At 38.9% G+C, this 17,386-nt stretch overlaps 1 protein-coding gene across 2 annotated transcripts in view; it reads right to left on the bottom strand.

The window, feature by feature from the left end:
• Window positions 1-17,031, bottom strand: part of LOC132122870 (limb region 1 protein homolog) — a 34,560-nt gene extending 17,529 nt beyond the window's left edge. Inside the window, exons 1-7 of one of the 2 annotated variants that reach the window (XM_059533365.1) lie at window positions 16,824-17,031; window positions 14,656-14,728; window positions 13,495-13,534; window positions 13,068-13,207; window positions 11,125-11,228; window positions 3,875-4,001; window positions 3,700-3,768 (exon numbers count right to left, since the gene is read on the bottom strand). In XM_059533365.1, coding sequence (XP_059389348.1) covers window positions 3,700-3,768; window positions 3,875-4,001; window positions 11,125-11,228; window positions 13,068-13,207; window positions 13,495-13,534; window positions 14,656-14,728; window positions 16,824-16,886 — 616 coding nt within the window. In that variant the 5' untranslated portion in view covers window positions 16,887-17,031. Of the gene's footprint in view, window positions 1-3,699; window positions 3,769-3,874; window positions 4,002-4,304; window positions 4,442-11,124; window positions 11,229-13,067; window positions 13,208-13,494; window positions 13,535-14,655; window positions 14,729-16,823 lie in introns of those variants that run through there. The other variant, XM_059533371.1, reaches the window with a different exon arrangement.
• Between the last annotated feature and the right edge of the window lie 355 nt (window positions 17,032-17,386).

The raw sequence follows: 17,386 nt of genomic DNA, 5'->3' as shown, positions 1-17,386 counted from the left end.
AAGCAAAAATATGAATAACCTTTGAACTAGCTCAAATGTATCTAACTACTGTAACAGTGGCTGAAACAAATTTAAATAACATCTTAATATGCATCTGTTTGCTCTGGAAAATATATTTTAAGCCATTTTAATCAGAGGAACCATTCAACCAAACAGCTACTGCTGCCAATGAGATTCAACCTGCTTAAAGTATTCAAAAGTAACAATCTAGTTATGTTTCCACACTGTTTTTCACTAAATTAACAAAAGAAGGAATGAATCAATTTAATTGTATGAAAGTTAAAGTGATGTGTGGCCAAGTACGGTGATCCCATACTCTGAATCTGTGCTCTGCATTTAACCCATCAAAGTGCACACACACACTGTAGTGAACATACACAGTAGTGAACACACACCCAGAGCAGTGGGCAGCCAATGCTGTAGTGCCCAGGGAGCAGTTGGGGGTGCTGTGCCTTGCTCAAGGGTCTCAGTCGTGATGTTGAAGGTGGAGAGAGCGTTGGTTATTCACTCCACCCACCTATGAGCCCTGCCGGACCTAAGACTTGAACCCGCAACCTTCGTGTTACAAGTCCCACTCTCTATCCATTAGGCCACGACTGCCCCAATGCACCAATACAGCAATACATGGGAATAATTGCATAGGCATAACTGGCTCGTTCACGGTTTTCACACTGAACTACTGATCATGTTCTGGTTACTCCACTGCACACGTCGGATCACTTCCTCCTCACTCTTAACCTCAACATGGTCCCTGCCACATCACTTACCCCTCCACATGTCATCTTTCGACGTAACCTACGCACACTTTCACCCTCCCGGCTATCTGCAATGGTTTCATCTTCACTTCCTTCCCCTAAACTGTTTGCATCTTTGGATGCTAACAGTGCTACTGATACTTTCTGCTCCACTCTTACATCTTGTTTAGACACTGTTTGCCCTTATCTTCCAGGCCAGCCCGTAACACCCCTTCTGCCCCATGGTTATCTGATGTTCTACGCGAACACCGTTCTAAGCTTAGAGCTGCTGAAAGGGTGTGGCGCAAATCCAAAAATACTACTGACCTTAATGTGTATCAGTCACTCCTATCTTCCTTCTCTGCTAATGTCTCCACTGCTAAAATGACATACTACCATAACAAAATTAACAATTCGTCTAACTCTCGCATGCTTTTTAAAACATTTTCCTCACTTCTTTGTCCTCCTCCTCCACCTCCTGCTTCATCTCTAATAGCTGACGACTTTGCAACGTTTTTCATTAATAAAATTAAACACATTAGTGCACAATTTTCCACACCACAATCAGTCAAGCTCATATCACCAGCAAACATACACTCATTTACATCATTCTCTTCACTCTATGAGGCAGAAGTCTCAAAAGTCATCCTTTCTAATCACCCTACTACTTGCCCGCTTGATCCTATTCCATCTCATCTCCTTCAAGCCATTTCTCCTGCAGTTGTACCTTCACTCACTCACATCATCAACACATCCCTCCACACTGGTGTTTTTCCACATCCCTCCACACTGGTGTTTTTCCCTCATCATTTAGACAGGCACTTTTAACTCCACTACTTAAGAAACCCAACCTCAACCCATCTCTTTTAGAGAACTACAGACCAGTTTCCCTTGTTCCTTTCATTGCAAAAACACTTGAACGAGCTGTGTTCAACCAAGTCTCTACATTTCTCACAAACCACAACCTCCTTGACAGCAACCAATCTGGCTTCAGAAGTGGACATTCAACTGAGACGGCCTTGCTCTCAGTTGTTGAAGCTCTAAGACTGGCAAGAGCAAAATCCAAATCTTCAGTACTTATCCTGCTTGATCTGTCCGCTGCTTTTGACACGGTTAACCACCAGATCCTCCTATCAACCCTACTGGCAAAAGGCATCTCAGGAACCACACTTCAATGGTTTGAGTCCTACCTATCAGATAGGTCCTTCAAAGTATCTTTGAGAGGTGAGGTGTCCAAGTCACAACATCTAACTACTGGGGTGCCTCAGTGCCTCAACTCTACCTCTCATTCCATCCTGATGATCCGACGGTTGCTACTTGCATCTCAGCTTGTCTAACAGACATTTCTTCCTGGATGATGGACCATCACCTTCAACTCAACCTTGCCAAGACAGAACTGCTTGTGATTCCAGCAAACCCATCGTTTCATCACAATTCCCATCAAGTTAGGCACATCAACCATAACTCCTTAAAAAACAGCTAGAAGCCTTGGAGTTATGATCAGCTGACTTTCTCAGACCACATTGCTAAAACTGTCCGATCCTGCAGATTTGCTTCATTCAACATCAAGAAGATCAAGCCCTTTCTTTCGAAACATGCTGCACAACTCCTTGTTCAAGCTCTTGTTCTGTCCAGGCTGGACTATTGCAATGCCCTCTTGGCGGGTCTTCCAGCCAATTCTATCAAACCTTTACAATTAATTCAGAACTTAATTTTTAATGAGCCAAAAAGAATACACGTCACACCTCTGTTTATCAATTTGCACTGGCTTCCAATAGCTGCTCGCATAAAATTCAAGGCATTAATGTTTGCCTACAAAACTACCACTGGCTCTGCGCCCATTTACCTAAATTTGTTACTTCAGACTTATGTGCCCTCTAGAAGCTTGCGTTCTGCAAGTGAACGTCACTTGATTGTGTCATCCCAAAGAAGCACAAAGTCACTTTTACAGACTTTTAAATTAAATGTTCCCTCCTGGTGGTATGACCTCCCCAACTCAATCCGAGCAGCTGAGTCCTTAGCCATCTTCAAGAATCGGCTTAAAACACATCTCTTCCATCTTTATTTGACCCTATAACTTTAACACTCACTATTCTAATTCTATTCTTAAAAAAAATCTAACTACCTTTCTAATCTTTTTGTAATCTATTTTCTTTTCATTTATTATGCAATTGTATGTATGTGTGTGTGTGTGTGTGTGTGTGTGTGTGTGTGAAAAGATCTCTAACACTAGCTTGCTCTATTCTTTTTTTATTCTTTTTTTATTATATTATTTAAAATCTAATGCTACGTGTACTGTGTTAACCTAACTGAGGCTTGTTATAGCACTTATATATCATTGCTCTTTTTGTTGTTTTTGATTGCTTCCACTGTCCTCATCTGTAAGTCACTTTGGATAAAAGAGTCTGCTAAATGAATAAATGTAAATGTAACTTTGAGAATGAAAATAGTGTTGACATATTTGACGCCAATTTGGCATTGACTTAACATTGGATTTTAACATTGACATTAGACGTTGAACTGACACTGAATTTCTCACTCGACATCGCACCTTAAATTTAACCAAATATCAACATCTTATGATGTGTGCATGCTGGGTAGTAAACATTAAGTTTTGGTAAATTACATAAGAACATATTAGTAATTTAGTAATGAGTACATTTATTGTCAAATTGGATTGAATCAAGAAAACTGTCCTGCTATGGGACACTTTGTCGAGATTTAATTTGTTCTTAATTTCCTCGAAACGGATGAAAATAAAAAGCTGATGTTCAACCAGGAGGTTCAACTCAAAAGGCCAAACTGCAACACTAGTCCTCCAATACGCTTAAAAACCGTCCAACTTCAAGGTCTTCATAAGACAGTGCTTAATTTTACTCTTCACTGCATTGAAATTTACAGCATCCACTGAGAGCTAAATACAGAAGTGATCATTCACTGACAGCACAGTTTCATGTGAACTTACTAAGCAGCAACAGGCCTCCCATCAGAGAGATGCAGGAGTAGAGGTATGGCAGATAAAACTCCCATAAATCTAGAACAAGAGAACGTGACAGGCACAATAAACCACAGATCAATACATAACGGATTACATCACATGCATGCATCCACAACTGCAGAATGAAAGTTAAGAGACAAACCATAGAGCGATTCCATGCTGGCGGCATCATTGTCGATGAGAGCGGACGCCACCCATACAATGCCCAGGATGAGGAGACCCAGCAGAAAGAGCATGACAAACGTCTCCAGCACTCGAGCCTTTATGCCCTGAAACCAACAAAACACCCGCTTTAATGTTTTCAGGTTTATTTACTTCTTGCTGTAGCCAAGAGTGATTCAGAAACACACACACACACACACACACACACAGAGATCAGCAGGTGTAAATGAGGCTCTAATTGGAAATTTAGCTCTGGAAGCCCCGGGACTTCCCTATAACACTGACTCAATGTCAACCCCCTTCCCAATATAAAACGCACACACAACAATAGGTCACCAGATGCACAAAGAAACTAATGACCTTCCTCTCTCTCATTCACTGACACACACACTTATATGAACAGTTATTACCATGTCCGGTCAGAGTTTGCGGCTAAAATGAAAAAGGTGGCAGATACTGTCTGAGATTAACTCCAGAGGCTCATTTGGAAACTATTAGGAGTTTTTTTTCTGGTTCAGTAAGTGCCTTATGTGTGGCATTTAACTCCACTCCTGACTTCCCCACCGAACCTACATATTGATGTCGGTGACTGCAAGTGAAGTCAAACTGCAACACTGTGAAGAGATGAGTCTGCTCTTTCACTGAGCAGAAAACACACAAATACACACAGGTATTTGTTTGGAGTCTGAAAGGTTTTTTTTTTTTTTTTGGAAGGAAAATAATACTTTTATTCAACAATGATGCATTAAATGTATCAAATTAGCAAGCACCACAACTTGTTTTAAACATTGAAAACAATAAAAACATCAAAGCAAATCAGCATATTAGAATGATTTCTGAAGTATCGTGTGAAACAGGAGTAATGGCTGCTGAAAATACATAAAATAGAAAACATTTTTTATTATACCAGTACATTACAGTAATATTTTCTTGTATTTCGAGCAAATAAAAGCAGCTTTGGTGAACATAAGAGACTGCTCCTTTCAAAAAAACCTTACCAATCTTATACATTTGAACAGCAGTGTACACATCCATCACTCACAATGACAGTAGATATAGAAATAACAAATTGATTTACAAGCATTTATAAGCAATAAATAAAATAAAAAAATCTGACCATGGAGATGATTTCCCTTCACCTGTCCCTTTCACACATTTTCAAGCGTCTACCTGAAACATGTCTGTCTCAATCCATTAGAGACTTTGTATATGTGCAGTATTTAATAGCTCTTCTTGATATTAAGAGAATCTAGAGCACCTCCAAGTGACTTCCTGATGAACAACATCTGCCTCATATCAGTCTCCCCTCAATGGACTTTGAACCTTTCATTTTTAGACTGTGAATTAGCACATTTAAAGAACTGGTGTCCATAAATAACACTGAAAAACTGCAAAAACAATGCATGCAAAGGTGTCACAAGGCTATTTTGTTAAAGTAACTAGTACAGAGCTCTCAATGTATTTGGAAGCAAGAAAACAAATACAGCCAAGAAAAGAGAGATGCAAAGCCAAGACAAAGAGAGAGATGTGGCAGAAAAGCCAGATACGACTTGAGCTCTTCTTTTCACTCCCATCTAAATGTGAGCACTGCTTAATATAGTAACTCTAAAATATTCAGCATCTAGTCCATTCTCTCTCTCACTCTTTCACATACACACACACTGCAGTATACTCTAATTGGACAGCTGCTAATATGTTGACTTCCAAGAAATGCATGTATGTGTGAGGGAGACAAGGGGAGAAATAGAGATGAAAAAGCGAGTGTTTGCATTTTTGCATGTTTTCTTAGTCTGATTCACTCTGAGAGGGCTCTCCGTGATCTTACACACCCTCAGTCAGCGTCAGGGTCACAAACTGCTCCCTCATTCTCCAAAATCAATGTCTGCATAACAAGCAAACATAGAATATAATAAAGACACATCTTTTAAACGTTATTAATATTTAGTGCATGTCAGTCTGAAGAAGGAAAACAGAAAGAAAGATTTTCTAAAAGAGTCTGACTGCAGGAACAAAGTTCGAATCTCTGATCTTGTACACAAAACACCAGAAAATTCACAAACATGCAGTGTTTCCTTTGTCCACTATGATTTCCTCTCCATGAACTGACTCTCATCAATAAAGGCTTAGCATGAACAGTAGTCATTACCTTCTTTTTAAGCCTGCTACACTGAAAGCAGTGTCAGAGACACAAAACAGAGCGCAGAACACACAGGGGACATGAATCACTGTGTATCAACACACACACACACACACACACACACACACACACACAAGCCATTGATGTGCCATTCTGACTAATACGTTAGAAGCCCGTCAAAATGACGAGAAAACAGGATATATGACTTAAGGAAGGCACTTCAGTACTTTTGAAGTTTGTGGGTGTGTTTCATTTTCTTTTTATCCCTCTCCCTACAGTGTCACCATCTTTTTCTTGTTAGCATGAGGTGTCTCACAAATAAGACCTTTGAGAACGGCTTCCGAACTAATCTGGGGTTTGTCAAGAACACAAACAGCAGGATGTTAAAAGTCAAGAGAATGTTTAAAAGAGTGATAAAAATAAGAAATGATTCCAAAACAAATAGAAAAGGCAAACAGGCAATCATTTTTAAAAGTATTAAGACACATCCAGTGCAATAGTCAAACTAATAAGTCCTTCTAGTGTGTCGCCGTGCTGATGGTAGTGAATGGTGCACACACATTCATTTGCATTAAAGTAAACCTCGCAAGAAACATCTCAATACACACAAACATTCACGCTTTCTAAGGCTTTGACTATGGAGGCTATTATCCAATCCAGTGTTGCGCCTTTTCCCGTCAAAATACAGAAACTCATATGTTGTCATAGAAACGGGTATAGAATGGGGCGCAGGCAAAGTAAATACGCAGTGTCACGGCCTCAGCAAGCAAAGCCTGGGAGCCAGAATCACATCTCAAAAATAAATATCAGCCCTATTGTGGACAGACTACAAAGGAAGAGACTGTCAAACACAAACACACACACACACACACACACACACACACACAGAGAGAGAGAGAGAGAGAGAGAGAGAGAGAGAGAGAGAGAGAGAGAGAGAGAGAGAGAGAGAGATAATTTGATCATGTTCAAGGCTCATGTCATTCCTAAGGAATCAGTTTACATATTTCAGTAGTGTTATCTCCATGTGCATCATAGGGAATTATGAGGCCATAAGGATCTTCGCACTGGATTTTTTTAATGTTACACTGACTGGGGCATCAGTCTCTTTTCTTACTGAAATCATTATCCTGCCATCTGTTGGACAAAATCAGAACTACAGGCCCAGGCTACACACAACATCTGTCTATCTGGAGCACCCTTAAAAGCTTTGTGTGTACATTCAAAGGTTCAAAGAGTAATTTAAATGAGATAAATAAGCTTTTTAATGTTAAAGAAATGTATATTATGCTCACCAAACCTGCATTTATTTGATCAAAAATACAGTAAAAACAGTAATATTGTGAAACATTTTCACAATAAAAAAAAAATCTGTTTTCTATTTAAATAATGAAATTGATTCCTGTGATGGCAAAGCTACATTTTCAGACTTCAGATCCTTCACATGATTACATGATACATCAGAAATCATTCTAATATGCTATTTTGTAATTTGATACGCTTTATTATCAACGTTGAAAAAAAACGTCTCAGGTTACGAATGTAACCATGGTTCCCTGAGAGGGAACGAGACACTGCGTCCTCTGAGGGGACACTATGGGGAACACCTCGTCGTGACCCGTGTCTGTAGCATACTTTGAAAAACGCCAACGTGTTGGCCGGCGACAGCCTCTGACGTCACTACCAGCGCAACTATAAATACGCGCCCGTAGGACCAGTCACTTATCTTCTTCGTGAAGCTTGCGTCCGAAGCATGGCAGGGAGCTAGAGGACGCAGTGTCTCAGGGAACCATGGTTACATTCGTAACCTGAGACGTTCCCTGTCAAGGGAACTTCGAACTGCGTCCTCTGAGGGGACACTATGGGGAACAGTATACCCACGCCGCCATGCTGAGGGGAGTGCAGACCAGAATCATGGCAAACACTAATTACCAACTCTACCACTTCACTGGGAGTCGCCCCTGGGACGGTTCGACGGCTGTCTATGACAATATCCCTTACGGCCAAAGGCCTAAGGGGTAGAGCTGAAGGCTTGGAATCACAAAAGATTCCTTTAAAGGGATACGGCTAAGAGCCTGGCACTTTCCTCTACCAAGTCTTTGCCTGTCACACAGGGGCTACTGCTAGCTTTCGCAAAAACTTGCCGAAAGAGCTGTCCCAACAGTACTCTAGTAGCGGCGCCCTGTTCTAGATAGGTATCAGAGGATACCTAGGTGGAGTGGTGCCCAAGATGAACGGGGCTTTAACCGACTCAAGAAAGGGCACGAAGCAGCAGCGCGAAGCCCTTACCATATAGGATTTTAGAAAGAACACAGAGTACTAGCGTGCGAACTTACCACAGTGTGGATTTCAGAAAGTGTGCAAAGACTTCACGTGCACACTTACCATAACATGTATTTACAAATACTGTTCTAAGGAGGGGCTCTCGTGGAACTCTGATAGAGCAGCTCGTAGATGGAATGGCCCGGGAGCAGAGCAATTGGACGAACGGAACGTACAGATGAAGCCTCTGCCACTTTTTTTTTTATGCACGCTTCAAACAAAACAGTCAATGAAGACGAAGAAGATAAGTGGCGGGTCCTACGGGCGCGTATTTATAGTCGCGCTGGTAGTGACGTCAGAGGCTGTCGCCGGCCAACACGTTGGCGTTTTTCAAAGTATGCTTCAGACACGGGTCACGACGAGCAGTGTTGGGAAAGTTCACTTTCTACATGAACTAGTTCAAAGTTCAATTCACAAATTTTAAAATGAACTAGTTCAGTTCATAGTTCAAACTACAACATTTTTAACTAAAGTTCACAGTTCCAAAAATGAACTAGTTCATAGTTCTTTTTTTCCATACGTTGCTGCGAGCTATTATTTTTCAAAATTATTGCCACAGCCCATATAGAATCACAGACAGCAATTATTTTATCAGTTTTAACAATGAAGCTATGCGTCAGATTTCATCTTCATATCCAATTTTGAATCCTTATCCAACCAGGGTTTACATTAGCGTTGAGGGGACAGCATTTCCCCATTGTTGCTTTAATGCTTTGTCTCCCATTCTCACCGACCATGTCATAAACATCATAAATTTCTTTTAAATGATCATACGCCTTCTTGCTACATGCTGCTGTCGTTTGCTGTTTTTTTTTTTTGATGACGCGTCACGCATGCGGCGGACGGCGGTGCGACACTGGTGGCTGGCGTTGCCAGATTGGGTGGTTTTCCGCTACATATTAAGACCCGTTTACGGTGTGTTTTAGCCGGGTTTAGGCCTGGAAGGCTCTATAGAAATCTGGCACCCTATTGAACGAAGTTAACCTGAGAGAGCGTGCCGTTCACAGACATCAGAATGAACGCGTTCACAATAACGTTCATCAGGCATTAATACAGCACATTCAGTTCACGTTCGCCCAAAATATGAACGAGTTCATGAACTATCGTTCAATGAACGCGTTCAGGCACAACACTGACGACGAGGTGTTCCCCATAGTGTCCCCTCAGAGGACGCAGTTTGAAGTTCCCTTGACAGGGAACCCTGAATCATCCAGTCCAGTATTTGAAAAGTGCTTCATATTTTTATGGAAACTGCAATAAATTTTTTCAGGATTATTTAATGAATAGAAAGATTAAATACATTTTTATTTTAAAATAAAATAACATTGCAAATATCTTTACTAACACTTGATAAATTTAATACATCCATGTTGAAAGAAAGTGTTATTTCTAGCCCTTTTTATTTATTTTACTTACTTTTAACTGTAACTTTTAAACAGTACTGTATCATGGTTTACACAAACATATTAAGCAGCACAACTGTTTTCAACATTGATAAAGAGAAATGTTTCTTGAGCACCAAATCAGTGTATTAGAATGCTTTCTGAAGGATCATGTGACACTGAAGACTGGAGTAATGGTGCTGAAATTTCAGCTTTGACACCACAAGAATGTGTTAAAATATACTCAAAGAAGTTTTATTTTTTAATTGTACAAATTTCACAATATTGATGTTTTACTGTATTCTTGGTCAAATAAATGCAGCCTTGGTGAGAATTACCAATTAATTATTCTAATTATTTCTAGAGAGAGCGAGAAAGAGGGAGAGAAAGCAGTCTTTCTCTTTCTCTAAAGCAGTCACACACTTTCCTTCCCCACAGATTTTTGGTTTTGTTTATTACATTTGATGAAGTACTAATGCAAACACTGGCCCATAAAACGCAGCAGCTACAGCTCACAAGCTTTTAACAAACTACCCAGTTTCATTTCCTCCAGTTACTGAATGTAATTTGCCATATATACCATCTAACATGGAGACTGGCACAAGCAGGCCATTTGACTTTATACTTAAAAAGAAAACATGAAATCTTGCTTTTATGGGCTTCTACGGTTGACGACTTAACCCTTCCCTGTATCAGCAGGGGGCTTTCATACAAGCTGCAGTTTCTGATCGTTTCCTCTCTTTCCCTACACACGCACACACATACGTTGCGCCGGTCATTCTGAGACGTGTAGGCCAACATAAAGCAGTGCTTCCCTCTCTCCTGTGTTTCTGGTTGATCAATGGCCAGAAACAGTCATGGTGCAAATGAGACAAAACGAAGCAGTGCGCCTCGCTCCCGTACAAATGAGTGCAGCCCTCATAAACTACAGTAGCAACTAATCTTTATGTAGCTTTGCCAGAAGGGACATAAACCAGGAGCGACTTCAAACTGTGATGAGAGTAAGACAGAGGGCAACTTGATGCATTCCCTCCCACCCTTTCATTTTCATCTGCACGCTCTATTGTGACGGTGTGTGTTTGCTGGTTAATGGTCTCTATGAGCACCGGTGACAACGCTTGTTTGAGTGACTAATGACATGAGGCTGAATGAGCTGTAGAATTAAGAGAGCTCTGCTTTTGAACTTTTATCTCTTTAGGGTGGGGGAGTGGCTGAAATCAAAAGGGTCACACGTGTGTGTGCATGTTTGGCCAAGCGAGGGTGAGTAACAGCACATATCTGGTTTGTACAAATGTGTAAAAATGTCTTTAGCATCTTATGCGTCCTATACATAATATCATTTTGCAAAGCCACAAGCTTGCAGAAAACACACAAACACACATAACCACATACCTTTTTCGAACCAGCGAAGCCCTCGGACTCCAGGAAGAAGTAGGCGAAAGGCATCAGCACAAAGAGACAGAGATTTGAAAAAAGGGACATCAGGTTCCACAGGCCTGAAGAAAGAGAAATCATTTTGTTCAATATTAAGTTCAGATAACTAACCTAATCAATATAAATTTACATAATAACAGCAAATGGAAAACACCCCCCCCCCCCCACACACACAATTCCTTGTTCATTAAACATTTAGTTTTAGTTGGTTTAACACATTTAAAACGATTTCATAGATTTTTCCTCAAAAACCAATGAATTAAAAAGTTAAGGGAATCAAACTTCTAGTCTTCATTTTTTTTTTTCAAAACCCCAAACATCCTTGTGTAAAACAATCCAAAAACTGCTCTCAAAAGCTCAGGGCTGCGTTAAGCCTTTGATCGTAGCTCCATTGGTTTCAATGATTTTAGGATGCTTTTGGGAAACACAGCCCAGATCAGTTTAACAGAGAAACCATCAGCTCAAAAAATAGACACATGACACCACCTTGTGGCCATGACTGAAGCTAAGGAGAAAAATGATTCAGCTGTATTGAAATGATTAGAAATGGGAGAAGTATGGCCCCAACAACAAAATTAAACACTACATACATTGTTCAGTGCACAAATCATTTTAATAAACACTTTCTATGAAATACACAAATTAAACTTTTGAATTTAGATGAAAAGTATCAAAAGCTAGGCACAAATAACGTAATGCGTATTTGGAAGAACAGAGTAAACCATCAGCAGAACACAAGCAGCTTTCATTTCTACATGTCAGACAATATTGTACAGTCCTATGTAAGACTACTTGTTAAGTAACATATTAAAAACAAAAACTGCATTCTTCCATCTTAGAAACACAGCCAAGCTACGAAACATGTTGTCTGTTTCTGATGCAGAAAAGCTAGTTCATGCATTCATGACCTCTAGACTGGACTATTGTAATGCAGTTCTAGGTGGTTGTCCTGCTTTTTCAATAAACAAGCTACAGGTAGTCCAAAATGCAGCAGCTAGAGTCCTTACCAGGTCAAGAAAATATGATCATATTACCCCAATTTTACAGTCTCTGCACTGGCTACCTATTAAGTTCCGTATCAGTTACAAATTATCATTACTTACCTAAAAGGCCCTAAATGGTTTAGCTCCTGCGTACCTAACTAGCCTTCTACCACGCTACAACCCATCACGCACCCTAAGGTCACAAAACGCTGGACTTTTGGTAGTTCCTAGGATAGCAAAGTCCACTAAAGGAGGTAGAGCTTTTTCACATTTGGCTCCCAAACTCTGGAATAGCCTTCCTGATAATGTTCGGGTTTCAGACACACTCTCTGTTTAAATCTAGATTAAAAACACATCTCTTTCACCAAGCATTCGCATAATGTATCTTAAATTGTGAGTGTAGTTGCAACTGATCAAATGCGCATTTTTATTCTTTAGCTTGGGTTAAACTAATTAATTTTACTTTGTTGGATCAGCAGCTATGTTAATTATTTCTCTATTTGTTTCTATGTTTTGCCGTAACTAGGATTTACACAAGCTCCAGTCTGGATCCAGAACACCTGAGAAGAGATGATGCTGACCCTCAGAGGACCTCAGATGATGCTAACCCTGAATCAACAAACAGAACTAACAAATATTGCTACAAGTGTGACTGCATCATATAATAATTATTAATTATTAATAATATTAATAATGTTCATCATCTGGCTGACAAAGTCTTGTATTAATTTTTCTACAAATCCTGTCATACGTGCACAAACTGACAGTCACCACTTATAAGCTATTACTAAATATTGTAGAAACATGATTTTCTGTAAGGTTGCTTTGTAACGATTTCTGTATTGTAAAAAGCGCTATACAAATAAACTTGAATTGAATTGAAATTAAAGTACATAAATAAATAGGTGTGATACTGACCATGAATGAGTGATCCATTGAGCCACTGTATGTAGTAGTTTTTTGGCAGGGAGAGCAGGATCTCATTACTGATGATAGAAAATGGTAAGAGAAGGACAGCCCCTCCAGACACTGACAGTGTGAATGTACACAGGTACATACTGAGAAAAAGTGGAAACAATGTGAAAAGTATGTCAGTACTTTTTATTATGTTAATGATTTTAATCAGTTTTCTTTTCACATTTAAGGTGATGTAATTATGCAATAATAAAGTGTTACATTAAGAAAACAAGTGACTACGATTCAAGGTACAATGGAAGATTTTATAAGAAAACGTTAGACTAAAGTTTCTCTGATATTAAGTTGTATATAACTTGATCCTTTAAATGCACAATAAAAAATTAGTACTTGTTATAATGCCCGATATGGTCAATATCAAACAACTCACGATATTCTGTTGACGATGGCATCCTCATCTTCCTGGTCATCTGTTGGCATAAGAGAACAACATAAAAACAAACAATAAAACCAGACACAGGTTCAAAGTGATATTGTTTTTGATTGAGATCATGTTCCTAGTGCATAGTCAAACAGCCTCAGCTACAGAGGACATAGAAGCGTGACAGATGGTTTAATACGTCTAAAGCATGATCTCTCTTCATTTAACTGAAAGCTACTGGAAAACAGTACTGGATAATCATAAATCACAAACATGTGAATAAACCTTTACAATCAACCGGCCAGATGGAGGCTGTCAAGAGTCAAAGAGGGTTCAAGAAAAAAAAGAAAGGGTAAGAGAAAGATGAATAGAAAGTGCAGAGTAACATCACTCTATGAAAACGAATTTCATAAATTGCAGTAACTGAATATTCAGACCCTTGAAAAAGCCTCTACTTGAGGCCACAGAGCTTTATAGCCATGCTTCACAACAGCAGCTCAGCTCAGCTGTACTTTAATAGAGACAGGAGGCTTAAGAACAACTTACTTTCACCTGCGATCGATGCTCTCCACAGGGCTTAGCTGACATTAGTTATGCTACTTTTAAATAGGAGGGCATGACCTGATCAGGAACCAAATGTGTCCTCGTAATTGTTTGTGTAAGGAAGGTTGGAGGGGCAGTGGCTTGTGTTATGGAGTTGGAAAATGCTGTAGAGAAGAGTGCTATAGAGTTCTAAATAATCCATCTGTATAGTATGTTCATAGTACAACTGTCTGTATATCATGCTATCTATACTGATAGTATTTAAAATCTGTAAATTATGTCCAAAGTACTGCCTTATTTGTATATTCATTTTACATTTGTAACATATTGTAGACACTGTATATCCTGTAATTCTGCTTATTGCACTTCTGGTTAGATGCTAACTGCATTTCGTTGCCTTGAACCTTACATGTGCAATGACAATAAAGTTGAATGTAATCTAATCTAATCTAATATTTAAATATCAATCAGTGCCAGTTTCTTTAATTTGAAACAGATCAGACTTCCATTTTAGTCGGGGACTAGGCTTAAGCCTCGTCTGTGAAACCGAGGGTATACATAGTAAATATTATAAATACTATTGCATTTAAATAGTGCAACAGTTTGATCAGAAACAGAACTTCTTACCGCTTTTTCTCTTGTAGCGTGAGATGACGCAGTACGATACAATGTACAGCACTGCAAACAGGAGGAAGCAAACCTAGAAACACATGGAACAAGATGGAGTTTTCAAACACTTCAGTTCTGCAAGAACTTTTACCTTGTAAACTTTTTATTCATACACTTTTTAAATAAAAGCATCATCTTATATCAACTGAAACGGAGTAGACTAAAAATGTTACCCAAGTAAGATTTAGTGCCCTGTGTGTCTAGAAGTTCACTGATTCAGGAAGCAAGTCTTTTTATATAATAATAATAATAAAAAAAATAAATAAATAAAAAAACTTGCTACGTGTAATACACTAGGCTAACCAAGACTTGTCACTGCACTGGTATATCATTGCTCTTTTGTTGATTTTGATTGCTTCCATTGTCCTCATTTGTAAGGAGCTTTGGATAAAAGTGTCTGCTAAATGACTAAATTTTAATGTAATGTTAATGTAAGTCTTGCCTGTATTTAATAGCAGTAATAGTCAGACTGAATGGCAAAGTAAAGTGTCTCTGTTTTAATCATCAATAATATGCTGATCAGTAATCTGCAGCAATATTATATGGCATGAGAATCAGCAGAGAGTGTCCAGGAGACTGAAGTGTATTTTAAGAGGACAGACTGATGGATGAGAATATGTAAACATGCCGCTCATGCTTGAACATTTGCTCATATTACACCTTGCTTGTAACCTCACAGAACCACAGAACACTAACAGAGATCTGCATTACATAAGTGCAACTCTGCTCCACCATGAAAATAAACCTACAACAGGGTGAAGGATCTGTCAATACAAGGACTTCAGATTGTCATATATTAGAAGAAATTCATACCCCAGGCTGCTTTGGAAATCACAAATAACTTCTATTAAAGCATACATAATATGCTTAACCTAACCCTTTGCAGAGTGAAGCACAGACGTTTTGTGAACTCCACTGGAAGATGGCACTCAAAATACACACCAAAACATTTAGCATACTAAAATTCACTTTTATTTTTACATTTATATTTATTATTAAACATGGCTTCTTTTAAAATATATATTAACAATGCATAAATGTTTTTCCATTTCCTTCAACAGCTATAAATTTCACAGGAATAATGTTACTCTGTGAAAGCTATCCATCATCATAAACACTTGTGCTGGAAATAAATACCATATGGTGGAAAACTTTATGTATTCGTATTTCAAAACCATTCTAACTGATGCTTCCAAGACGATTACAACTTATACAACTTTCATCTGAACTGAAATGTCAGTTGTTACTCTTAAAATAAATTACTGTTATCATAATAAGAAAATAAACTTAAAACTTTTGTTAAAGGTTTTCATTGCTGCACTCGACACTACAGAAACACTTTCTTGGTTGTTCAAAATGTGGATCAAGAACAACGTTGACCACTAATTCATTCATTCATTCACATTGATATTCATTTAGAAGGCAGAAGCTGGGACCACTATAAACAACAATGAATATTTGTTGGCTGTTCTTACAAGCAAAGGTTGCAAAATGTGTCCAGTCAGACATGCCAGTTAGCTCTAAAAGATTAATTCGTGATATTTAATCACTTGCAGATCATGCAATCCATTCATCTATGACACATAAGAACAGGTTTGCCTACGCAGGAAGGAGAGACACATTACATCTTGACACCCGAAATAAACACTGCAAATCTGCAATGCTCATGTGTACACCAACAACAGTAAACAAGCTGTCAGTGTGGAACCGTTACGATAACTCAACTGATCTAACTGACTTTACCACTTTATAATACTGCTTAGTGAATGCTGCGTCTGCTCTAATTCTACTACAACATGTCACAAAAACATAACAAAGAACATCATGCATAAACATACATTCAACAATAGTGAATCAAATGTGCCACAATAGCTACAGAAAGGGATTAATTAGCTCAATACTGTAACTAACGACAAGCTAACATGCTAGCTAACTAACTAGCCTAATGAACCTCACTCATATACACTACGGTTTCTACTGAGAAATTATGATACATTTCAATTACAGCGAACCCATTCATCTTTTTTAGTTTAAGAAATAAAGGTAAATGAGGCTTCGTGCGAGTTGAAGTGCGCACACGCGGTCAGTGTGTTGTACTCTAATCAGTTTCTCTGTACGTTACTTACAATGTACTCGCGCACTTGGCTGTGGAAATTCTGCTCTCTAATCGTCACATCGTCTTCTTCCATTCTTCATATTGCAGAAACACATTCATTAGCAACGCATTTGTGTGTCGATTCCATTCGCTGTAAGAGAAAGCGCCTCTGTGAGATAAACAGACTACCGGAGCAGAGCTCGACTGACTTGACAGCGCTCGAGTCTCGGCGCCAAATAAACAACCAAAACACAGTCAAAATATACTGCGTCATCATTCATCGACACGCGACAGGACGAGAGGCTTCACGCACGGCACGCACACAGGGGCGCTGTCACTGAGAGTGAAGGCAAAATAATATGTAAGGTTTACATAATTCAAAATTTGCTCAGCGTTGTTTTGGACAGGTCTGATGTTTCCTGACGTAGCTGTAACGTTATACTGAGAAAGCATCATAGAAATATATAAATATGTATTTTGTTTATATATACATATACATACACACACACACGCACACATATGTGTGTGTGTGTGTGTGTGTTCTTAAATGTAATCTGGATTATGTAATCACATTCCAAAAATTAAGTACTTGTA

This window comes from Carassius carassius, chromosome 3, assembly GCF_963082965.1.
Source record: "Carassius carassius chromosome 3, fCarCar2.1, whole genome shotgun sequence".
NCBI classification, from domain to species: Eukaryota; Metazoa; Chordata; class Actinopteri; order Cypriniformes; family Cyprinidae; genus Carassius; species Carassius carassius.
The sequence above is the reverse complement of the archived record's forward strand: the minus strand, read 5'-3'. Positions and strand labels throughout refer to the sequence as shown.